The sequence below is a fragment of the Squalius cephalus genome (assembly GCF_949319135.1).
Source record: "Squalius cephalus genome assembly, chromosome: 20".
Classification (NCBI taxonomy): Eukaryota; Metazoa; Chordata; class Actinopteri; order Cypriniformes; family Leuciscidae; genus Squalius; species Squalius cephalus.
The window spans coordinates 2,285,914-2,311,198 of NC_137141.1; the positions used below are offsets into that span (position 1 = coordinate 2,285,914).

The window sequence follows — 25,285 nt, forward strand, 5'->3', positions numbered from 1 at the left end:
AGGGAGATATTTGCTTTTACAGAAATATCTTTATAAGGACTACAACAAACGGCTGGTAGGAACTACACCACATTCCTCACGAGTTAGTGACATCACTAACCCTACAATTTACATAAACCCCGCCCCCGGGAACGCATTTATATATTATCATGACAGAATATGCTAATCAATGACTTGAAGATAGTTAACTCCACATCAGCAACATAAATTCATCAACTAACCATTCAGAAATGTCCTGTTGCTTCTTCATGTTGTCACTTCTTCTTGAGTCTCCATCTTTCTGACTGGAGGAAGTTTCAACATTCAACGTTTTTGAAATTTTCAGTGCGTGTGTGTGAGGTAATCACACTCACAGACACACACACAAGCTCTTGAAGCTCCGCCCTCTGTACCGGGAGCAGCAGCTCATTTGCATTTAAAGGGCACACACAGAAAAATTACGCGTTTTTGACAATTTTAACATGCTATATAAATATCTGTGGGGTATTTTGAGATAAAACTTCACACACTCTGGAGACATCAGAGACTTATTTTACATCTTGTGAAAAGGGCATTATACCACCCCTTTAAAACAGCACAAAACTAAGAGAAACTTGTTAAAGTTGAGAACTTGCAGTACTCTATTAATTACAATCTTTCAAATAAATCCTGTAGGTTTTTTTAAAAATTAATGCGAAAGTGGACCAAATCAGAATCACAAAGATCAGATTCCCTGTGGTTTGTGCTTTTACACTGTTATTAGGCTGTTTAAATCAGATTTATGCCACTTTTGCCTGCAGACTGAAACGCCTCTCGAAAAAGAGCAAATGTAGGGCTTGATTTGTCCGTGGGGAATTGTTTAGATGGTTGTGGTTTGCGAGGAACATGAATTTATATTTATATTTCTGTATTTCTTTGTAGTTTATATTATGAGCTAATGTGAATGGCCAGTGAGTCTTCAGGTCAATGCAGTGATCAGAGGACTGACAGGACAGAAGTACAGAGCTGTTCTGATTGCTTGGCATCTAATCGAGGCTCATTTATATATTTCACCCAGTGGAACCAGGACAACACAAACCTCAAGGAGAGCTGAAGAAAGCCTGTCAGTGACTGATCTCTGCATTTCCAAGAGACTGTCCCTCTTCTGCCTATTATTACTATACCACTTTTATATTATTGTACTATTCACAACTCACTAATTTATTTCTGATTTTTATTTTACTGACTATATTATTTTACAATTTATGCTATATTATGTAAGCAATAGGGTTCGAGAGGCTGTGCTGTATCGTGAATAAGTCCCGGCTGAAGGGCGTTGTTAGGCACAACTTATTCACGATACAGCACTAGCCTCGAGTACCTTATTGCTTTTATAAAACGCTCACTACACAATACAAATATAAAAGCCGAAAATTATGTATTTATGCAACTTTCATAAAGTAAAATCACTAAAAGCCTTCCTTCCGCTGGAAAAAATAGTCCCTGACCGTAAAGAGCAACATAAGTTACATTATTTCGACCATTAGATGGAGGCAAAGACTGTCTTTATGAGTGAGTCAGTCAGTAGAGAAGACTTTTAGATATTGCAAGGACTCAAACTTTCTAACACGGAGAAGGAAGACGCAACTGACAAACAGGGCTCGGGAAACCCCATTGAATTGCAGCGGACATTCAAGCGGATTTTTTTATTATGAATATAGGACCGACTTGAAGGAAAATCTGGATGATTCATGGGTTCACAGAGATCATCGCCCCCCAGTGGTGAACCATTGACATTTCCAAACATTTTGAAACAGTTATGACGTAACTAAGCCTCGTTTACTGAAATTTCGAAGTATCTATCTCAAAATAACTGCTTTCAACAGATCGATCTTTATTTATAAACACATTTATTATGTAAAAAAAAAGTTGAAGAACATTTGATGCGAACTCAAAAAAGCTCCATCTATCTTATAATCTCTTGAATATGAAAACACAACAAACAACAAATCCATTAGTCTTAACCCTTGTGCGCTGTTCGGGTCTTTTTGACCCACATTTCTAACTTTCATTCATGGGGATAACATGGATAATTTGACATGGTTTAGTGTAAGATTTTTGCCCATCTTTTGGGATAAAAGCAGTTTTAAATCTTCCAGCTAGTGACATAACTGCACTTTATTTTAATGTAATTGTTGCTGTTTGTTGATAAAAGTTTTGTTTGAATCTTTTACTGAGATTCACTAGACAGAAGTTTGTTGTACTAAAATTACAATAAAGGCTAAAATTGAATTTTTCTACAAATGAAAAGAGCTTTAAGATAAGTAAGGTTTTGATCTGCAAATTATCGTCACATTCATTTAAAATTGCCCTGTGACATCCATCCTATGACGTGACTGAAGACAGAAAGATAAAGGAACAAGAGAAAAAGCTCATATGACGGTGTTTAAGACAGAAAAAGACATTTCCACAATGTATAATTATGTGAAAATGAGCAAAGTGACAAACTTCACTGTTGTTTATTGATCTGTTAAAGCAACATGAGAGTGTGTGTTGCTGTAGTGCTGGATATCAGTCATGTGATCATCACGGCCCAATCACAGCCACCGTACTGATACTCAGATCAACAGCACTCTTACTCATGAGATATGGAGTAAATACTGGAAACATGATGAAAGCAGGAAGATCCAGATCTACAGGAGTGACGTTTACTGAATATTGACCGGTAAGATCCTCAGAGAGTCATAACAATAGAAGAATGGAAAGAGTGTGTGAGTGAAGGTGGTTGTGAATGTGTGTAGATGTGTGTTAGTTACAGGATCAGAGAACGACACCTTTCCTCTGTCATAGTCCAGATTCACTCTCACACGATCAAGCTTCTGATTAACACGAAAACCTAGAGTCCATCCGTACGACACACACCAGACATCAGTGTTGAAGAAAGTGAATCCCTTCCTCTGGTCTGATGCTGTAGTTACTCCAAGAGTCCAGAATTCACTCTCTTTAACCTCCACATCCCAGCAGTGTGTTCCTGAGTTAAAACCCTCTGAACCCAGAACACAGGGATAATAGTTAAATCTCTCAGGATTATCAGGAAGAGTTTGTTTGTTCTCACTCCATCTCACGCTGGTCAGATCATCAGACAGGACGAGATATGGATTTGCAGTGTTTGGATCCAGAATAACAGGAGCTGATGAGACACAATCAACAGATGCTTTTATTCTGATCTTCATATAATGATCAACAGTGAACCCAACACAGATTATTATGAATTATGACACTCGTCCTGTTGATCAAACACATTTTCCTCTGATCGCTGTCAGTGCTGTTATTAGTTTCACACTCGTTTTATCATCAGCGTTTAACGGCATCAACTACACACATTAAATATGGGATTCAGACATTTGTGTCCATCAGGAGAAACTGATCCTTTGGGAAATTTAAATAACAATAAACCAATGAGATGTGTTGAGATTTCTGCTGTAGGTGAAGAACTGTAAGTGTGTGTGTGATCTTCATCTGATCATCTTCATTTTATTGGCTCTTATCCTCCTTATTCTCAGGGCGCTGCTGTAGGTGTAACAGGGTGTGTTCCCGCATGTTTTAGTTCCCAAGCACTCTAACAAGAGGATTAGCGTACCGCTAGCATAGGCTGTTTATGACCGTTACCATGGAAACCTCCGGTTCCGGTGTGGTGAAGTGCTGAGTCCAGTTTAGGACCCCAGTATTATGCCTGATCTAAAGCTGTTCTCGCGATTCTTGATGTAATCAAACTTTAATTCATGTAAAAATCTTTTATTTTTATCCTGATTATTTATATACGTAAAGTGAAAGAAATTGCATTTTTAGGAATGTTTTGTGACATTGTTAATTGTTATTAAGCAAGAAGGTATAATATATTATTTTTAAAATTACAAGCATGTCATGTCATAATTAATTCTTAAACAGAATAATGCTTGTATCATATTTGTTATCAAAGTTTTTTATTGAAAAATATTGCATATGGTGAAAAAAACGTAATCTCTAATAATTTCGGAGCTGTAGCAATGCTACTATCTAAGCTAACATAAAACACTAAGAACGAGAAATGTTTAATTTAGCAATCTATAGCTTTGGTTATATATGAAACGTAAGTTAAAAGACATTCATGGTCGTTAAAACGTAGTTCAAACGACTTATATAATGCAGTGAAATCTGATTTGTTATCAGGCACTAAAGCGATTACCCATCAAACGTAATTCACGCAAGGAAAGGGAATCATGGGAGCTGAAATAAGGCGGACCGTCTGTGTATCGTTTAAAACAGTTTATTCTCACGGTCTGTTGTGTTTGACTAACTAATTATTTTGGATTGAGAAATTATTAATTCTTTCTATTAATTATTCTGAGACTAAATTTTCTAATTTTCTAAAACTCCTCTTAATAACCTCCAAACTCGGCTCAGACCTTCAGACTGTTCTGACTCCGGCTTTATCTCTTATAACTGATCAGACTTACAGTTTCACAGCAAACAAGCTAAAAAAAAAAAACAGAAACACGTTTTTATAAGCTGTCGACCCATAAAACAAGCGTTTAAGGAAACAAAAGTGGATACAGCAATTGAGAGAGCGTACCGTGTCTCATTACTCTGAGAACTAGCGTACGCCCGCTGGAGGGGAATGTATTCGGCAACAGGATAGCTTTTATTACAGAAATATAATATATAAAACTGACATTTGGATATTTGAATTACCAGTAACAAAATGTTTATTGCACACGTAGTGTATTTTTAGTGCATACTGAGTGTCAGGATCCCACAATTGACCCATTCGCTCCAGCCATTATCCACTTTTATGTCCTTAAACACTCGTGTTTGGGGTCGACAGCTTATAAAAACTATATTTCTGTATTTCTGTACAAACTGTATTTCTGTTTTTTTAGCTTGTTTGCTGCACACCTTGTAACATAGCAGCTTTTAGACATAGTTTTTTTTTTATAAGTCATAAATGACAAGGAGGACAGCTTCACACAATCTATCTATCTATCTATCTATCTATCTATCTATCTATCTATCTATCTATCTATCTGTCTGTCTACCAATCTATCTATCTATCTATCTATCTATCTATCTATCTATCTATATGTCTGTCTGTCTACCAATCTATCTATTAGGGGTGTAACGATTCGTTTTAACAACGATTCGATTCGTATCGCGATTCGTGGTTGTCGATATGATTCAAGGACGATATTGGTTCATTTAGAACGATACGATCCGGAACGATTCAGTGACTTGAAATCGATTCAGTGACTTTTTAGTGTTTAGTGTAGGTTCTTGTGCCAAAAGGGAATCAGGTATCAATTAATTATGGATATAAACAAACAAGTAAACAACAATTAGTGTCAAATGCATTCACATTTTATTTGAATAAAGTAGGACTGCACGATTATGACAAAAATCATAATTGTTGATTATTCCCTTGAAATTGTAATTGTGATCATTAATTATGATTATCACAACATTGAATGATGTTTTGAATAGTTTGGTCATGGGACCCACATTTCCCCATGGTCATCAAGCCGCGACCCACCTTTTTAGGAATTATATAGGCCTATTATAATACATTTGTCTACACAAAAAGGTTCTGTCCCCCTTTCCTTAACAAATACTGATAAACAGTAGGCACTGCGAGGTTAAGCTCGTCCCAAACTAGTTTTTGTTAATACAATCTTGGTATGAGCCACCACAGTCATATAAAAATATACAAAATAACCAGTAAGTGGCATTTTGTTATGGAAACAAACAACAATTAGGCTACCATCAGGGTTCAAATTATGATTTCATCTTTGTGGGGGTCTCTTTAAAAAAAGGAAAAAAAGTAGCCTATGAGCAGGCGCGGTGTAGCTTACTAATGTAAATAAATAAAAATGTTTGATAAAAAAGCGTTGCGAACACAATTCAATTTAAATAGTACATTTAGTTTAATTTGTCGTTTAATGAGGTCTAATATATGTTGGTAGTGGTGAGAATGTTTACGTGAATAAATTTAAGTGTATTTTAATGGTCCAGTGGCAGAACTTTTGCCGAGCGTGTCAGAGGCTCTGGGTTCTAATCCACACTCGTATAGGTTTTTTTTTTTTCTCATCAAAACCGATTATGTTTATCAGTGGTTGTATATCAGACAGGGACACGTTTGTGTGCATTTTGTTTTGTAATTTCACCGGAATGAATAGAGAGTATCCACAACGGACTGAAGCGCGCGTCCGAGTGAAGACTGTATCCGCGCCACTGATCGCAGCGGCAACGAGCACTTTGATCACTTTATTTCAAAAACAACACATTTCAGCGCTAGATAGCCTCTTATTTAAAGGGATACTTCAGGATTTAGCATTAAGCTTTGTATTAGTAGAAAACCTGTAGTATTTTCGAATTACCGTGCTTTCCACCCTCATATCCCCCTGAGACGAGAGATTTATGTATTTTTTGTCTGGAAAAAATCCTCCGATGACGCAAAAATCGTCATTTTGCGTCATCGGAGGATTTTCTGGCCAGAGGCTAAAGACTACAGCCAGTAGATGGCGTTGTTCCGCATGTTTTCAGCCCGCCCATACAGGGTTGGATCTCACTCACAGAATGTACACACAGTGTCAGCTTTGGAAGCTAAGCTAGCAGGCTCTTGTTCTGTGGAGAAAGCTGAATAATAGGAGAAAGCTGAGTAAGTAGGGGTTACCATCCTCTTTTTCCCGGACTTGTCCGGCGAGCGAGACTGTTAAAAATGTCCGGGATTCAGCTTTTGCGTTCTGCGGTCGCCATTCATTGTTTACATGCACACCTTTTGTTTCAATCTAACTGAATTCATTCCGATTGGTGAATCTGAATGTAGTGTTTACATGAACGCTAAACAAGTGATCGGTTGATGTGCGTTTTAACATTTCTAAGAAAATTCCCGCTCCTCCGTGAGAGACATAGACAGTAAAAGAAATGGACACAGCGACCCCATTGGAACTCAATGGAGACAAGTGAAGCCCATTTTCAGCGATTTCTTAGCACTTCCTTTCCTGACGCGCAGACTCAAACCGAGCAAAGCGTTACACGGACCACGTGAGCAAACCGTCTGTCTTCTAGTGGCTGTGCCGAGAGAAATCTGAATCATTCCCTTCCGAATCTTGCAGAGACGGAGAGTGTGAGTAGGAGCTGTCCATGAGCGATGAGCAGGAGAAACTTTTAGTAGGTGTTCTGATTAATTACTTTGCCATTTTCCCTCCACGTCTCCCCGATTGCCCGCGAGCTTATCCTCCTGTCCATACGGTAATCTCTCTACTGTGCGACAGAGAGTCGAGTGGTTATGACGCAATCGTTAGCCTACTTTTACAAAAACTGCTTCTACGGGCCCATAACATAAGCTACAAGGTAATGGAGCATTTTATACATTGCCGTGTTTCTTTAGAAATAAAAAAATGGACAAATGGAGTCTTCAAACGCCTCAGATGTAAAGTTATTCGCTGTCAAAGTGACGCCAAAATGAATGGAAGTCAATGGGATTGCTAACGCAAGTGAAGTTCCGCTCAAGATGGCGGCACCCGGCCAACTTCAACTTCCGGTCGACTTCCTTCCCACCTGGTGAGAGATGTGAGCGAGACCGGCGCGTCTCAGTAATGACGCCACCGGCCTCGCGCCGTTCTCCCGCGGCCGTCAGCCTCGTCCTGCTCGCCACAGTAAACATGATGAATGGCGACTGTAGAACGCAAAAGCCGAATCCCGGACATTTTGGGTCTCTAAATCCCTGGCAAACTCATCACGTAGGCTAGCCTTGTTGTTTTCAACTGAGCACTCTTACCGGTAGGCGTGGCCTCCTAAGGCAGCGAAGCAAGTGCATTCTGGGAGTTGTTGTCTTTCATCCACATAAGCCAAAAATACATTTTCCGGCTTTTCTCAGTCTAGAAAGCTCCAAATTAAAAAATTTCTTCACATTTCTTCTACTTAAATTACATATTTTAAATACACATTCATCTTCCCAGAGGTGAAGTATCCCTTTAACAAACGAACTAAATGAATGCTCTGCTAGTTAACTGAAGATGTTTTATTTATTTGTATTGGTATATTAGTGCCGCGAGATGTTTCAAAAGTGGTGGGGACAATATCGACCTTAGCAAAAAGTGGTGGGGACATGTCCCACCCGCAAATTACGCCTATATTAAAATAACACTTGCCTGATGGGTTATGCTCATAGACAGTATATAAACGGTTATGCTACTGCTAGATCGGACGTTGACGTCACTTCTGTGAGTTGAGAAAAGTCAGTAAAAGTCCTGGCAGAAAGCGAAGCATAAGGATGTATTGTGATGACGATCCGAGATCCTGCGAGATCCATGTGTTTGGCATCTTGTCCTATCTTTTAAGTCACGCTACAGTAGTCTGAAGGAAAAAGTGCTTTATTTGTAATTTAAAATAATGGTGCTTATGAATTTTAGAGACCCCCTCTGGTGTATGATTTTACTGCTTTCATGGGAGCTCATCCTCTCTCTATGGGAGCTCAGCTCCCACTGGCTCCCACGTAATTCGAACCATGGCTACCATGGTGATACACAATACTTAGAAGAACTGGTAAAGAAACATGGAAACTGCTCCTGATAAATAGCAACACACATGACGTACCAATAACGTAATTTATTGGTATTTTACTTTTATTTCTTAACTTACTAATTTACGGCGTTGCATGCTCGTATTTCTTTTGCGCTTTAGTGAAGTGATACAGCGCGCGCCGTTAAAGAGTGCGCTATTGCAGTATAGCGGCTGAGAGGACAGGACAGCCCGTGTTTCTGAGGTGAGAGACTTTGCGCCGCTTGTTGTCTTCGACCTGCTGCTGGCGCGTCACAGATAGGCAGACTGAATCGAGTAACGTTTAACGCCTTTATCATTAAAAGTGCTAAGAAAAAACATCCATATAAAGTCTGACTTGCTTAAATCCAATGCGTTATTTCCTAGTATCGATACAATCGATTCATTATCTTTTAAAACGATGTTAGATCGATTTATGTCGTCCGGAAGGCCAACTTGCCGAGCACAGATCGATGTAGTTGGATCATAGGAATATAAATCGATACATCGATGTAGTTGATGAATCGTTACACCCCTACTATCTATCTATCTATCTATCTATCTATCTATCTAGTCATGAAGAACCTTTAACTCTCCAGCTCAGATCTTCTGCTGTCAGACTCACTGTTTTGGACGATGTCCTGCATCTTCTTCCAGACTCTGAACGGCAGGTTGCCCAAGTATCGTGGCACATGAATCAAAGCTCCAGAAGCCATCTGTGGATCCGGCTGTGAGCTCTGGACTCTGGAAGAACATTCAGGAGTCAGAACTGCAGTGGCTTTGGATCAGAACCAGAGAGACCAGAGACAGGAGCAGATCACTCACCTTTCCATTGAGACTGGAAACTCCTGCAGAACAAACACACCATTTATCATCAACAACTCAATCAATCAACCAATGATCAACCAATGATCTGAAATCAGACCTTCAGAAAGCAGACGTCATTGGCTTTCATCATCTCCTCCATGTCTTTGATTGTGTGTGAAAGAGCTGAGATGTGTGTGTTCATCTCCTCCAGCTTCTCCTTCATCCTCTGCTTCTTCTGCTCCTCTTCCTCCCTCAGTGCAGTGACTGTAGCTTCTTCTTCATCTCTGAGAAACTGATGAAGCTTCTCAAACTGCTGTTTAATCTGACGCTCTGTGTGCTCAGCTTGAGACTGAAATCACATCACATTCACTTCAATCATCTCAATCGACACACATCAACACTTCACATCATTCATATCAGAGATAAACTCAGATACCCGACATAGAACGGATCCAGGAGCAGATTGATGCTCGTCATTTACAGAAATAATCAACTATAATCCACTATATTAAATCATAACTGTATACAGTGATGCTATACATGACTCTTGATTCTGTTTCCTCACCTTGATGTGTTGAACTGTTTTCTCAAACTCTCCTTTCATTTCTTCCTTGTGTTTAAGTTTCTCTTGTAAGGTCTTCAGTGCTGTATTGAACTCCTCCTAGAATTGAACATAAACCATAAAACAACAAGATTACAGTGAAGAGAAGAAGAGAAGACAATACAGTGATATGATCATACAATGCAGTGAAAAGGTATTTGCCCTCATCCTGATTTCTTCTATTTTTGTGCACATCTCATATTAAATTGATTCAGAAATTAAAACATAAAACAAAGACAAACTAAGTAAACACAAAGTACAGTTTGTAAAAGAAAATGTTATTTATTGAGCAAAAAGGTGCAGTTTTCTGCGCTACAAAAGAAAACTCTCTTTGTAAACACTTCCAAAGGATGAGGATTAAAACTATATCAGTGGTTAAAATGACCACAGCGACACAACAGCAGTGTAACCTTCTGACGACTGCTGGAGGAGGAGTCGTTCGTCCGTGTCTCACGACAGGGATCTCAGACTTACGCAGGGCACTGGAAGACAGCCGAGGTGGCGTGATTAGACTGGGAACCCCATTCGTCGTCACTAACGTAACCCTCGTTCCCTGAGTTCCACTTCCGCTAATGAGTAATGGGTGTGTTTGGGCATAACATGCAATAAACCAATCAGAGTCCCATCTCGCATTCCCTTTAATAGCCAGTTGTGTTCGCGCCATGGAGGAGTCGCTATTTACATGACGAGATTTACAAGTGGAAAGACTGAAGGCTTCTCTAGCGAGGAAACGTATCGGTTACTAACGTAACCTCTGTTCTCTCTAGAAGAGGGAACGAGTATTGCGTAAGTAGCTTACGCTGCGGGAAAGTCTTCTTTCTCGAGATACTGAAGCCAAAAATTATCCTTAATTTTTAATAATCTTGTCAACGCAGTGCGGCAGCATGCAGACCTAGGGCGAGCTAGTCGCGTGCCCATTGGCTGCCCTGCGGCAACTGCAGCAGCCTATCGCTGAGCCCTTGGCGTGACGTCACGACCAATGAACGCGCTTGGCACGCTTCACGCGTCACAGCCCGCCAAAAGGGGTGTGGCTTAGCGTATATAAGCAGGGCTCAGAGGCTGCTTCACTGGTTTCTGTCGCATGAAGCGAATGAGCTCGTGGCGCGAGCACGGCGGGTTACGCAATACTCGTTCCCTCTTCTAGAGAGAACAGAGGTTACGTTAGTAACCGATTCGTTCTCTTACGAGAGGTTCTCTCGTATTGCGTAAGTAGCTTACGCTGCGGGAACTCCCTTGTCAACGCCGTGCGCGCCCAGCATCCACTGAATGAGTCCCAGGGAGAGCCCGGGGAACGTGATAACAGGGAGCCGGGCGGCCAACAGAAGGCCAGCGCAGTAACACAAGCACAAACGAGCAAGGAGCGGCACAGCCGGTCCGAACTGACAACCCCTGCACAGTGCAGCTCAACCAGTAGAGCTAAATCAATCAACGTAGCCCGCACACAGATAGTGGGCCGGCCTACGCGAGACTTAGACTGATAAAACTTTTGCCTGCAAGGCGGGAACTTCCAGGTTGTAAAACCTAACAAATGTGGAGGGGGAGGCCCAGCCTGCCGCTGCACAAATGTCTTGAATGGGAATCCCGCTGGACCACGCCCACGATGAGGTCATGCCTCTGGTGGAGTGAGCTCGAATGCCCAGTGGGCACTGCAGGTCTTTAGACGCATAAGCAGCTGCAATAGCGTCCACTATCCATCTGGACAGGCTGTGTTTCGAGGCGGCGAGACCCTTGGTGCGCCCTCCAAACGAAACAAAAAGCTGCTCCGAGCGCCTGAAAGCGGCGGAGCATGTGATGTAGTTTCTCAGCGCCCTGACCGGGCAGAGGCGATCACAATCAGCCTCGCTGCCGGAAGATGGCAGGGCTGAGAGGGAAATGACCTGCGCTCTGAATGGAGTGCCCAAAAATTTGGGAACATAACCATGCCTCGGTCTGAGAATAACTTTCGAGTCGTTAGGTCCGAACTCGAGGCATGCGGCGTTAATAGATAACGCGTGAAGGTCTCCCACACGTTTGACTGAAGACAGAGCTATCAGAAAAACTGTTTTGAGCGTGAGGTATTTCATATCCACAGTTTCCAAGGGTTCAAAGGGATGCGTTTTCAGGGCCTCCAAGACCAGTGAAAGATCCCACATACGAACCGACGAAACGAGGGGGGTCGCGGGGGGTTCATCCTCCTGGCTCCTCTAAGGAAGCGGATGACGAACTCGTTCCTTCCTAATGCGCGGCCCAGCTCTGAGATAGTGAAAGCTGAAATGGCCGCAACATAGACTTTGAGCGTGGAAGGGGACCTGCCCGCGTCCAGCAGCTCTTGAAGGAAACACAATACTTGCGATACCCCACATGTCTGTGGATCGAGCCCCTTGGCAGTGCACCATTTGCTAAACACAGACCATTTTGACGTGTAAAGCCGCCTCGTAGAGGGGGCTCTAGATTGTATGATCGTGTTCATAACCCCTCTTGGCAGATCAACGGGAAACCGTTGAGGCTCCATGCATGCAGAGACCAGCGCTCTGGATGGGGATGCCAGATCGAGCCGCGGGCTTGAGAGAGAAGGTCTCTCCTCACCGGTATCGGCCAGGGGACTGAGTCTGCCAGCTGTATCAGTTCCGGGAACCAAGCTTGGTTCTCCCAGTATGGGGCTATGAGGAGCACTTTGTGGCGCACTTCCCTGATTCTCCTGATGACCTGAGGCAGCAGAGAGACCGGGGGAAAAGCATATAGCGGGCCGCTGGGCCAGGTCTGGGCCAGCACGTCCTCGTTCTTCGTAAAGAACTCTGGGCAGTGAGCGTTGTACTTTGACGCAAAAAGGTCGACTTTCGCTTTGCCGAAACGGCGCCACAGTAACTGGACTGTTTGGGGGTGTAGAGACCACTCCCCAGGGGGAACGTTGTCCCTGGACAGTCTGTCGGGGCCCTCGTTCAGTTGGCCAGGCACATGCGCGGCTCTCAGCGAGCGCAGAGAGTGCTGAGCCCACACGAGGAGGCGTTCCGCCAGGGCGCAAAGTGTCTTTGATCTGACACCGCCCTGGCGATTCACATTTTGTATTGTCCGTACGGACTAGAACATGGTGACCTAGGAGTAATGGGAGGAAGTGTTTGAGCGCTTTCTCGACCGCGAGCATCTCTAGACAGTTTATGTGTAGGAGATTCTCCTGGTCTGACCAGCGGCCACAGACCGGTCTGCCTTCGAAGAGCGCTCCCCAACCTAGGTTGGAAGCGTCTGTCGAGACAACTTTCCGGTGTGAGATCACCCCCATAGTCACTCCTGTGTGATACCATTCGGCTGCCAGCCAGGGTTGCAGGGCTGAAATGCAGCCCTGATTCACTCTGACTCGCGCTTTCAGCCAGCGTTGAAGCGGGCGCATGCGCAGCAAGCCCAGCTGGAGCACTGCTGCAGCTGAGGCCATATGCCCCAGGATACGCTGGAATGTCCTCAGCGGAGCCTGGCTGCCTATGTGGAAGGATGCTGCGAGGTGACGGATGCGGCGCGCGCGCTGCTCCGACAATCTGGCCGTCATAGCCACCGAGTCCAGTTCTATTCCAAGAAAGGAAATTGACTGACGGGGCGATAACGAGCTCTTGGTCCAGTTGACCGAGAGACCCAGACCTTCCAGGTGGCTGAGAAGCGCTGTTCTGTGAGACACAAGTTCCGTCTCTGACTGCGTTAGAACAAGCCAATCGTCCAGATAGTTCAGAATCCGCATTCCCTGTCTTCTCAGGGGAGCGAGAGCCGTGTCCATGCACTTCGTAAATGTACGGGGTGCTAAAGACAGGCCGAACGGCAGGACTGTGTATTGATATACCCGACCGTCGAAGGCGAATCTCAAGAATGGCCTGTGACGGGGAGTTATCTGGATCTGGAAGTACGCATCCTTTAGATCGAGCGAAATAAACCAGTCTCCTGGGCGAATCTGCGCGAGGATTTGTCTGGTTGTGATCATTTTGAACGGCCTCTTCATGAGGGCTTTGTTCAGATGTCTCAGATCTAAAATAGGTCTTAGCGCTCCGTCCTTCTTGGGTACGAGGAAGTAACGGCTGTAAAAGCCCGACTCGCTCAGAGAAGGATGAACCTGTTCTATAGCCCCTTTGCGCAGCAGCTTCGCTATTTCTGCTTGAAGCAGGTGCGCGGCTTCCGAACTCACTTTCGTCTCCGTCTGCGCTAGAAAGCGCGGGGGGCGACGAGCGAATTGAAGCGAATAGCCGTGTCTTATAGTATTCAGCACCCATTCTGACGCGCCCTGAATAGCTTCCCATGCTTTTGCACGCATAGCTAGGGGTCGAATGGTCTCTGGGTTCAGATCGCCGCGCTGCGCGGGATGGGGAACCTGCATCAGAGAGAATGGGGCGGCGCATGCGCCGCCGGTGCTCGAACACGGGGGCTGGTAAACAGTGCTGGCCGGCTGTACAGCGTACTGTGGCTCGATTCCTAGGGATGGAGCGTGTTTTGCTGTCAAACACCCCTGGTGCGAGAGCGGCGTGGGGGTTATCGTGTCTGAAAGTGAGTTTACACTTAAAACACGGCCAGTGTCTGGGAGCTTTAGAGGGTCTGTGACCTGGGGTAACTGGATGGCAGAGCGAGCAATGGGTAGGTGTGAGCACAGAGTTGTGGGCACATTTACTACACTTAGTACTCGAGCGGCGTGTGTCCGCTTTATGAGAGTGCGCTCTGAGCGCGTTACCATGGGGATAGTGTTTGTGTGTAGCAGTGAGCACATAGGAGTGGGCACATTTTCTACACTTATGACACCTTCGGCCAGAGCCGGAAAACCCGATTTTATACTCTTTTTGAGATTTATCTGGGCCGCCGTAAAAACAGCGTTTGTGTGCAGGCGAGCGAGTGATGTTACTGGCTCGTTGGCTGCGGTGTAAGCTGCTGCAGTAGCCTGATCTGAGGGGACTGACAGAGCTGGGCGCTTTGATGGTGGTCCGGCCGCAGCGGGACTCAGCCATCTTTACCTCCTTACAGGTGCTAGGAGGACTTCGCGGGCTCAGACTTCAGCGTGATCCTGGACCGCGGTCCCCGGGGGGGCGGCGGTCTGTGACGGCTGGTCGAGCGCGACCTAGGGTGGCCGCCCTGACGTCGCTGCGAAGCAGTAGGTGGCCGAGACGAGTGCTGTGTGGAGCTGCGCGCAGGAGGCTGTGCTTGAGAGCGGCCTGCGGCTGGGCTCGAGCGGCGGGGCAGGAAAAGGTTCATAGCCTGCGATGCCTTCTGCACCTCGGAGAAACGGTCCACAATCCCGCTAACCGCAGGGCCGAAGAGGCCAGTGAGCGAGAGCGGGGCATTGAGGAACACGGAGCGCTCTGACTCACTCATATCCACCAGCGTCAGCCAAAGGTGTCTGTCGATGACGGTGAGCGCGGCCATAGATCTGCCGATGGCTTGTGCAGCGGTCTTGGTGGCACGGAGCGAAAGATCCGTGGCGCTGCGCAGATCCGTTAAGACTGTGTGATCCGGGCCCTTCTCATCCAGTTCACGGAGGAGGTCGGCTTGCAGGATCTGAAGTACAGCCATCGAGTGCAGGGCAGAGGCAGCTTGGCCGGAGGCGGCGAAAGCGCGGCCGGCGAGAGCTGAGGTGGTCCTGCAGGCTTTGGACGGCAAGGCAGACTTTGAGCGCCATCTAGCGGACGGCGGGCAAAGGTGCGTTGCCACAGCTTCCTCCACGGAGGGGATGCTGGCATATCCCTTCTCGACGGCCCCGTCCACCTGGGAGAGAGCCGAGGGGACTGAGGAGCGGAGTCTAGCGGACAAGGGCGCATTCCACGACTTAGACAGTTCTGCGTGGAGCTCAGGCAGAAAGGGTGCTGACCTAGAGGCTGGCGCTTGGCGGCGGCTAGGCAGAAAACACCCGTCGAGCCGATTGGGTGCAGGCTCCTTTGGTGGGGACCAATCAAGTCCCAGTCGGTCAACCACATTGGTGAGGAGGCGAAGAAGCTCTGCGTCGACACTGGCGCGGGACCGGCTAGACTCCTGAGTCGAGGCGGCGGAGTGGTGAGAGCCCGACCACTCCTCGCTGTCTGAAGCGAGCAGAGAGCAGCTGTCAGCGGCGTCATCTGCTTCATCCCCTGAGGCGACGGCAGTGTGGGCAGTGGCCGGCCGCTGCGCGTCGGCGAAGGGCGGGGGAGAAGGAGATAGCGAGGCTCGCGGGAGGGGATCCGGCGAGCACTCAGCTGTCATACCCGGCTCGAGAGGCCTTTGAGAGCGGCGTTTCTTCTTACGCGGCCCGGAAGAGGCAGCCGGAGAAGGAGGAGGATTCTCGAACGTGGCGAGTCGAGCCCGTAGGGCCGACATCGGCAGATTCTCGCACTGTTCGCAGCCGCCCGAAGTAAGGGCGTGGGCTGCGTGGTCGAAGCCCAGGCAGAGAACGCAGATCACATGGCGGTCTCCGTCGCTGAGCGTGGCTTTGCACGAGCCACAGGATGAGCGAGGCATTTGCAACAACGCCTCGCGCTCTTTTGGATGCAGAGTGTGTCGCGGGGCGAACACACAAACACACAACACAGAGCAGAAAAAAGGATATATTCGCCGGATAGCGAAGCAGGCAGGGAAAGCTGAAGGCGGCGAAGGCGGCCGGCTTCCTCAGTCTGAGATCCTCGGCGTGCTTGGTGCTTGATTCGACGGCGGCTTCCTCAGAGTCCAGCGATGCGAAGAGCTTCGCTGAAGAGACAGAAATCAGTGAAGCAGCCTCTGAGCCCTGCTTATATACGCTAAGCCACACCCCTTTTGGCGGGCTGTGACGCGTGAAGCGTGCCAAGCGCGTTCATTGGTCGTGACGTCACGCCAAGGGCTCAGCGATAGGCTGCTGCAGTTGCCGCAGGGCAGCCAATGGGCACGCGACTAGCTCGCCCTAGGTCTGCATGCTGCCGCACTGCGTTGACAAGATTATTAAAAATTAAGGATAATTTTTGGCTTCAGTATCTCGAGAAAGAAGACTTACCCGCAGCGTAAGCAACTTACGCAATACGAGAGAACCTCTCGTAAGAGAACGGACCATCTACGGGACAAGCCAGACGTGACAATGAAAACTGTGTCGGGCTGAAACTAGCACAACACACTTGAGTCGCGCCTGGCGCTGCATTGCACCAAGTGTATGATAGGGCCCTGTGTGTGTGTGTGTGTGTGTGTGTGTGTGTGTGTGTGTGTGTGTGTGTGTGTGTGTGTGTCTGTGTGTGTGAGTGAGTGTGATCGCTACTCTTTTTACGACTCTCTTCATGTCACTTTCAGTTTCATTTACATGTTAAAACGAGATATTTGTCTTACCTTATATGATGAAACCACTTCACTGATGGGTCTGACTTTGTGATTGTCGTGTTGTTGTGAATTAATACACACTACACACACAGGCTGTTTGTCCTCCAGACAGAAGAGTTTGAGTTTCTCACTGTGTAAACTGCAGATCTCCTCAGATCCTGATGAACGTGTCTCATTTCTCTCCTTCTGGAACGACTCGCACATGTTTTTTAACGCCAGATTAAGAGGAGGATGTTCTTTTGAGGATCTTCTCCTGCAGACAGGACACTCCTGAGTTTTCTTGGTTCTCCAGAACTGTTGAAGACACTCTTTACAGACACTGTGACTACATGATAAAAGAACAGGAGCCTTGAAGATTTCACAGCACACGGGACAAGAAAGCTCTTCTGCAAAGACATTTAGTGAAGCCATTTTCACCGTTTGAGCTCCAGCAACACAAACTTTACTTTCACTTTCTGAACGACGGGTTTAAAAATGAATCACCTTGAGAATCACAGCGATCTGCTGTCTGCAGGGCCGGTTCTAGACATTTGGAGGCCCTAGGCAAAATTCATGTTGGAGGCCCCCCCACCCCCAATAAAAAACACTTGAAACAAATATGATTCCTAACCTTTTTATTTATACAACATTTAATTTTAAATTTAGTATATTTTTACTTACACAGTACATAAGTTTGGACAAATTACTATTTTTAATGTTTTTGAAAGAAGTCTCTTATGCTCATCAAGCCTGGATTTATTTGATCAAAAATAGCCTACAGAAAAATAATATAGTGAAATATTATTACAATTTAAAATAATGGTTTTCTATTTTACTATACTTTAAAATATATTTCTGTGATGCAAAGCTGAATTTAGTGTCACGTGATCCTTCAGAAAACTTTATAATATTCGGATTTATTATCAAATGTTAGAAATGGTGCTTAATATTTATTTTATAACGTGATACTTTTTTTCAGGATTTTTTGATTATTAAAAAGTTGTTTTAAAAAAGTCTTCACTATCACTTTTATATATTTAACACATCCTCGCTGAATATTCCTGTTTTTTTTCTGTATTTTTGATCAAATAAATGCAGGCTTGTAGAGCATAATAAGAAACTTCTTTCAAAAACATTAAAAATAGTAATGGGTCCAGACTTTTTACTGGTAGCCTACTACATCAAACTTCATCTAAGGTAATCTCTTTTTTGTTTAATGAAGATGTTATTGTTCTTGTTGTTATTTTGCTGTTTTATTCAGTTTATTCACAGTTCCAGAATACCACTTCAGTAGATGAACATGAACGTGCTTTTATAATTTTTTTCATATGCGTTATGGGCAGGATTTTTCCCTCCCATTTAATCAATATTGACTGCAGATATTGTCATATTATTAATATCAGTAATATGATATTATGTATTGCATTGCTACCTTAAATATGCTATACACAAATCAAGTGGAAGAGAAAGATACGATCGCTACTGAGCAGGAAAAAAAAATCTAAACTGATATTCGTATAGGCTATGATGTCAGGGTATTATCTAATCATCAGCATCAGAATATAGAAGATAGACCCATAGATATGAGATCCTTTATTTGAAACATTTAAAAATGTTGCAGTGTGTTGGTTTTTTAACTTTGAATACAAACGTCTTGTCTTTTACTTTTGTAGCTTTTTTACTAGTCAGCTCCCAACGCGATGTTATTCATTGTACGCGCAAATTCAAAGCGTCGCGTCTGGGCACGTTAATGACGCTCGCGCTCTTTTAAACTCGTAGACTAACAAAGCGGTGAATGATTTTTCCAGAAATGACGCTGATCTACAGTAGCCCACAAGTTTATATTTAAAATACATTGCAATCACTCCAAAATCGATGACCTGCATTACGAGCTGTGCTTTTTTGCGTGCCTATTTAGGCTTTTGCTTCGCACTCGCAGCACCTGATGGATGCGTTCGTTGACCGCCTCTGACCGCCGCTGACTCGGACTTAACTGGCTGGCGCCTCTATATTTATACAGTCATGGGCTGGCGTTAATGTGACGTAATGTAACAGTCTATGGTTAAGATAAACATCGTCACTATTTTTAGTTAATTAATACATTTTGAAATAAATTGTAGATAGAACATTTGTACCATTTTTTTTTTTTTTTTTTTTTTTTTGTCCCTCTGTCTGGGCCCCATCCCGCCAATCGGGCCCTAGGCACGTGCCTAGTTTGCCTTTGCGTTAATCCGGCTCTGCTTCAGAAACAAATGTCTCAAAAATCCTTCTTGAAAGTGTTTGTCTTCATTCTCCACTGATCGCTGCTTCTTTATTGCTTTTGTCAAGAGAGAAGAGAGTCAGCATAACAGAACAGAGAAATAATAAGTCAGTCTCTTCCTGGTAAGTGTTGGAAGAGGGTGGAGTTTATGATCACATGTGGGCTTTCTCAGGTATAATGCTATAAATCAAAACCTTGAATCAAACACTAAAGAACAATGAAAAACACAAATATTGACAATAAAAAATACAATTTATTTGTGTGTTTTATTTATTGCTCTTTATTTTTACATAGAATATTTGTTCAAGTATCCAATGACTCTGAGTTTTGACTTTGAGTTTTGTTAATCCTTTTGTTATTGAAACCATTTTGTAACTCTTCATCATCTTCATCATTGGACTAAAGTGTTACATGTCAATTCACAGCTGCTCTTGTTTTGCAGATTTTACAGTTATGCTGTGCTTTTACAGTAATCCTTAATTTACAGACACAAAATTTACAAGTGGATACAATGTGGATACAAGTACTTAAATACAGTTATAAAGTTATTGGAGGTACAATAAAGTGCTTCAAATAAACTATCATGTCCAGAGTGAGACGACGGCGTCTTTATTTTAAGTAAAAACAACAACAAAATACCTCCAGTTTTTGTGTCCTGGGGCCTGTTTCAGAAAGGAGGTTAAGTGAAAACTCTGAGTATGTTAACCCTGAAATGAGGGAAACTCTGGGTTTTCTGTTTCAGAATGTGAGGTATGTTAAACCTGAGAAAGCAGAGTAAGTCAAGCCCGTTTCTGAAAGAGAGGTAACTTATACTCAGAGTCAGTTACCATGGTAACTTACTCTGTGAACCTAACCTGGTCGGGAGCAGGTTTTCTTCGGTAAACCCAGAGTTTCTTTCGGTCTCCTCCCCTTTTTTAAAGAGGAAGTGGTGTTTAAACACCTCATTCATTCTTTCAGTACATTCTTATTAATAAAATTAATCTTTTATTAATAAATAAAATATTGCTATTTTTACTGCAGTTTTTATAAGTCTTTATAACTCTTAACTGGCAACTGAAAATACAGTAGTAGATTACACTGACGTGCGGTCTGGGTAGGCAAACTAGGCACTGCCTACCCTGCCAAAATTCAAAAATAAAAATGTTTATTAAATAATAAAATTGTATTTGTATTTTTACTTTTTGTTCTTGTGATTTATATATGCAATAGGTGTGTTATTCCAATTGTTTAGGCGTTATTATGACAAATGTAGCAGTTACGCATAATCAAATAAAAACAAATGGTAGAATAAGCAGTGCTTTTACTGTCCATTCATTGCAGACGACAAGCGAAAAACCCATGTTGCGCATGCGCACTTCGATCCTGTATTCTTTAACATGTACGGCAAAAAGCACACATCTGCTGTGCCTTTGGGCGTAAATATGCTATGCCAGTAAACATCTCCGTTACAAATCAGACGTGGACCAATTAAAATCGAGATATTACTGGACATTTGTGCAGCTAACGTCATTAACGTTACTTGCGCCACAGACCACACCCAGTGACCACACCTAGCCTACATGCCTAATCCCCGCCAAATTAAAAGTGAAAATGACAGCACCGTCCATGATCACGATCACAGAGTTAAAATAAATTTCCAAGCTCGATTTTAATTCAAAATCTGAATTAATAGCAAGAGGGAGGTCTACGCCAGCCTTAGATGGACTAGTGCAACAAAAGGGCCCAAAAATTGTCCGATCGTTTCAAACAGACTGGTATGGAAGAAAAGATTGGCTATGTGGCTGTGCTAACAATCAGCGGCTGTACTGCTATCCCTGCCTGCTTTTTTCAACGAGTCGGACTGTTTGGACTTCAACGGGATATTGTGATTTGAACAACCTGCCCGCAGCTTTAACTAAGCATGAAAAGTCGTCAGCTCACATCCAGTGTCAAATTACGCTGAAAACCTTTGGAAAATCTCAGATCGACCTTGCACTTGACGAGCAAAGGAGGCTGAATATAACCTACCACAATGGAAAGGTTCAGGAAAACAGAGAGGTTTTGAAGGATCTGATAAATGCGACCTGCTTCCTTGCAAAGCAAGAGCTTGCTTTTCGTGGCAATGATGAAAGCGCTAGCTCTAGCAATAGGGGCAATTATGTCGAGTTGCTGGATGTGCTAGCTGAGAAAGACGAGAGGTTGGCTAGACATCTACGGACATCTACTGTATTTTCTGGAACATCTAACAGAATACAGAATGATCTGATCGACTCAGTGGCAGACGTGCTCCTCGCTGACATTAGGAGTGACCTAAATGCGGCCCCCTTTGTTGCTGTGGAGGTGGACGAGTCGACTGATGTGACAAATAAAGCCCAAATATCTGTTGTTGTACGTTATGTATGTGGAGATAAAGTAAAAGAAGCGTTTCTTGGCTTTGGTGATGTCAGCAACGACCGGAGAGCAGCAGCGATTTCGCAGTATGTATTGGGCACGTTAGAGAAATACAACTGTTGCGATAAATTGGTTGCGCAGACATACGACGGAGCCTCTGTCATGGCCTCAGAGCTAAATGGTGTGCAGGCAAAAGTTAAAGAAAAGGTGCCCGAAGCTTTATTCACCCATTGCTATGCACACAAGTTGAATCTGGTTCTGGCCCAGTCCACGAAATGCATCCCCGAGTGCAGAACATTTTTCAAGACAGCAGAGGGACTTTCTGCTTTTTTTAGCAAATCATCCAAACACACCCATTTCCCGGATGAGACTGTCAAACGCCGCATCCCCAGAGCAGCAGCAACCAGGTGGAGCTCCAATTCAAGGCTGGTCCAAACGATTTTATTTCACCTTCCAGATCTACGTGCCATGTTTAAAGCAATCGGCGACAATCCAGACGACTGGGACAGTGAAACACTGGCAATGGCTGCTGGGTTTGAGTTGTGGCTTTCAAAACGGTCCACCTGTTTCCTACTGATAGCTTTTGAAGGGATCTTCAATGACACCGATGCTCTCTTTAACATCCTTCAGTCAAAAACCATGGATATCGGATTCTGTTGTAATCGCATCAAAGACACAATGAAAGTGTTGGACAGCAAGTGACAGGATTTTGACCGTTTTCATGCACACTTTGAGGAAAGATGTGATGAGATGGGCCTCGTTCACCGCGAGACACAAGATGGGCTGTCAAACAAAACAGAACGAGCTTGCATCTACTACTGTTCAGATGAAGACCAGGTTTGTGGATAATTTTTCCGATCTCGATTTCATTGGACTGGTAGATTGTAAAAAGTTTGCAGAGATGTTGCGCCAGTTTGATGACAGCAAACTGGAGAAGCTGTCAAAGTATGCAAGGTACTTTGACTTCGTCAGGCTGAGAAGTGATCTTGTGGGGTTGTATGGCTCACAAGAACTCAGGGGCAAATCACCGACACAGCTTCTTGACTTTTTAATACAACATGACTTGGAAGCAACAGTTCCTGAAGCAACAAAGTTGCTGCAACTGGTATTGACTGGTACCAGCCACTACAGCTTCAGTGGAGCGCACATTTTCCACTCTGAAACGGATCAAAACCTACAGTCGGAACCGGACCGGGCAAGCGCGTCTTTCAGCCCTTGCCATTCTGTCAACTGAGAGCCAGAGACTTTGTAAACTTAAGGCCTGTAAAGACGAGTTTTACAAAAAAGTGATCGACGTCTTCATGAGGAAAGAGCGGCGGATGGATTTTATGTAGAAATAATCTACCGATTGGTGAGTCAAAAACTATTTTGGGCTTAATATTGAATTGATAAATGTGGTTGAATTAATGCAAGCCATTTGCCTTCATATTCAATTGAGCAGTGTGTGATTTACTTTTGCTGACTGACAAACATAATTGGCCGCTGTGCAATAATTAAAGGGGTGGTTCAGGATTTTGGACATCGGACCTCATTTCCAAGTTAGCCTGGGTGTTATTTATCAGTGGAGACAGTTTTCAAACATTTTCATCCAGTCCTTCCAGTTGCATAGTTCGCCGGTGATAGGCCAGCGCGAGTAAATATCTATTGAGAGAATAATGTTAGAAATCAAACTACTCTTGCATCTCAATGATCGCATTACATTTACAGGAACTAGTTTCTCAGCAGCGGCGGGATTTTACTTTGCTCTGGTTTGTAGTACTGCGCCGAAACGTAAACACAGAACAGAAGCGCACTACAGTCGGGACGTCTAGCTAGCTAGTAGTAGTCTCGGTTGCCTAGGTAACTTAATATCACTTCGCCGCTGCTGTAGACTGTGCTAATAAATACAGGGAACAAAGTATAACTATTGCAATGCGATGAAAGGGTGGTTTGATTTCTTGTTGAATATTTTTATTGAATTTGTTCCATTTTTTTCCCAACAGAACAAAGCATACCAAAAAAAAAAAAAAAAAAAAAAAAAAAGAACAACAGTTCAGGCAGACCTTAAATGCACAATTCTCAAATCAATTATTGATAAAATAAATAGGTTAGTAGTATTAACATATACCATGTGTCACTTTTGGGTTAATATTTGATTGATTTATGACCCCCTGTCACTCATGATTGACAGGTAATCCATGTGTCAAGAAAACAGTGTCTTTGATTTACAGTGCCAAACTGACAGGTCATTTGTTGAATCCTGGGTAACTGGCTCCTTCCAGTCTGTTGGGGGTAAACTGTTGCTGATTGTATTTTCCTTTGATTGTTGGGGGTGAAATTCACCCAAGCAAGTATTACGCAATGTTGACACCCTGAGTGTCAAAATCTTTGCTGGTTGATCAATAGGGTAGCCTATATGTTAATTGAGTCAGAAATATTTGAGTCAAGACATTCAGGAATACCATTACACATACAAAACACTGGCTATATTCATTAAAATAATATGTCTGGAGATGTTTTAAGAACAACTGTGTGTGTGTGTGTGTGTGTGTGTGTGTGTGTGTGTGTGTGTGTGTGAGCACCTCAGTAGTACCTGAACTATAGGTTTATGTTAATGCCTTAGACAAAGAATCAGACACGTTCATCAAGCCAAAGAGTCCTATACCCACACACCCCATACTATATTCTTCTCAATAAGAAAAGGTGTAGTTGTTGATGTTTTTTTTCTAGAACATCTGTATCTGTTTCCTGACGCCAATAGGATCAGTGTTAAAAAATACAAAGAATCAAAACATTTATCTAACTCACAGTGAAGGAGTTTACGAGTCGAACTGGCGGGGGAAGAGTGCATCCTAAATGGGTTTGTTAATGGTTTTACGACAGTTGCTTAGGCTAGATGTTTAAAGAATGACACTTCATCAAAAGCTTTCTGGTGATTCTCTGGGCTCGCACACAAAAACATCTTTTAGTGTATATACATTTGTTTGTTACTTTTGTAATCTTAGTATTTTTTACAGAAAATGTTTTAGTTTTTAACCCAGCCCATAGTGTGTGTGTGTGTATATGGATATATATTCAATATTGTATGTGCATGAAATAAAAGGTTGAGTCACTTAACTTGTTATTCTTTTGTGACCATGTCTGAGCTCATATAAAAAAGTAAATATTACACAACTTGCGACCCTGATTCTTTAGGAGGTAAAAAAACAAAACAAAAAAAACAAAAAAAACATATGCTCTGGTGAATTGTTCACAAAAAGATCCATAACATGCATTGAGATAGTAGGTTGGAATTTCATTCTGTGCAAACTTTGTTAACTTCTATGATAATGTTAAGATGAAGTTATGTTATGATGGTTCAGTTAAAGACTTTTAGGTGACATTGTCATATTAAATTGTCTTGAGTAAAAATAAAACTCAATGTTGTATAGCACAGATCGATAATAATTTAAATGTTTTTCAAAAATATACAAACACTTTTAAACAGTATTCCACAATCTGAATAAAAC

General features: G+C 43.5%; 2 protein-coding genes across 2 annotated transcripts in view; one reads left to right on the plus strand and one right to left on the minus strand.

The window, feature by feature from the left end:
• The first annotated feature begins 2,551 nt into the window (after positions 1–2,551).
• Positions 2,552–25,285, plus strand: part of LOC307148201 (uncharacterized protein) — an 80,083-nt gene continuing 57,349 nt past the window's right edge. The window contains exons 1-2 of the mRNA XM_079853556.1: positions 2,552–2,683; positions 9,962–10,094. The gene's annotated coding sequence lies outside the window, so the exon portion shown is untranslated. The remainder of the gene's footprint in view (positions 2,684–9,961; positions 10,095–25,285) is intronic.
• Positions 2,602–17,686, minus strand: LOC307148034 (nuclear factor 7, ovary-like). Its single transcript, XM_079853218.1, has 6 exons — positions 17,198–17,686; positions 9,905–10,000; positions 9,458–9,688; positions 9,358–9,380; positions 9,158–9,276; positions 2,602–3,148 (listed from the first exon to the last, which is right to left on the minus strand). The coding sequence occupies exons 1-6, from the start codon at positions 17,597–17,599 to the stop codon at positions 2,667–2,669; spliced, it is 1,353 nt and encodes a 450-aa protein (XP_079709344.1). The 5' UTR covers positions 17,600–17,686; the 3' UTR covers positions 2,602–2,666.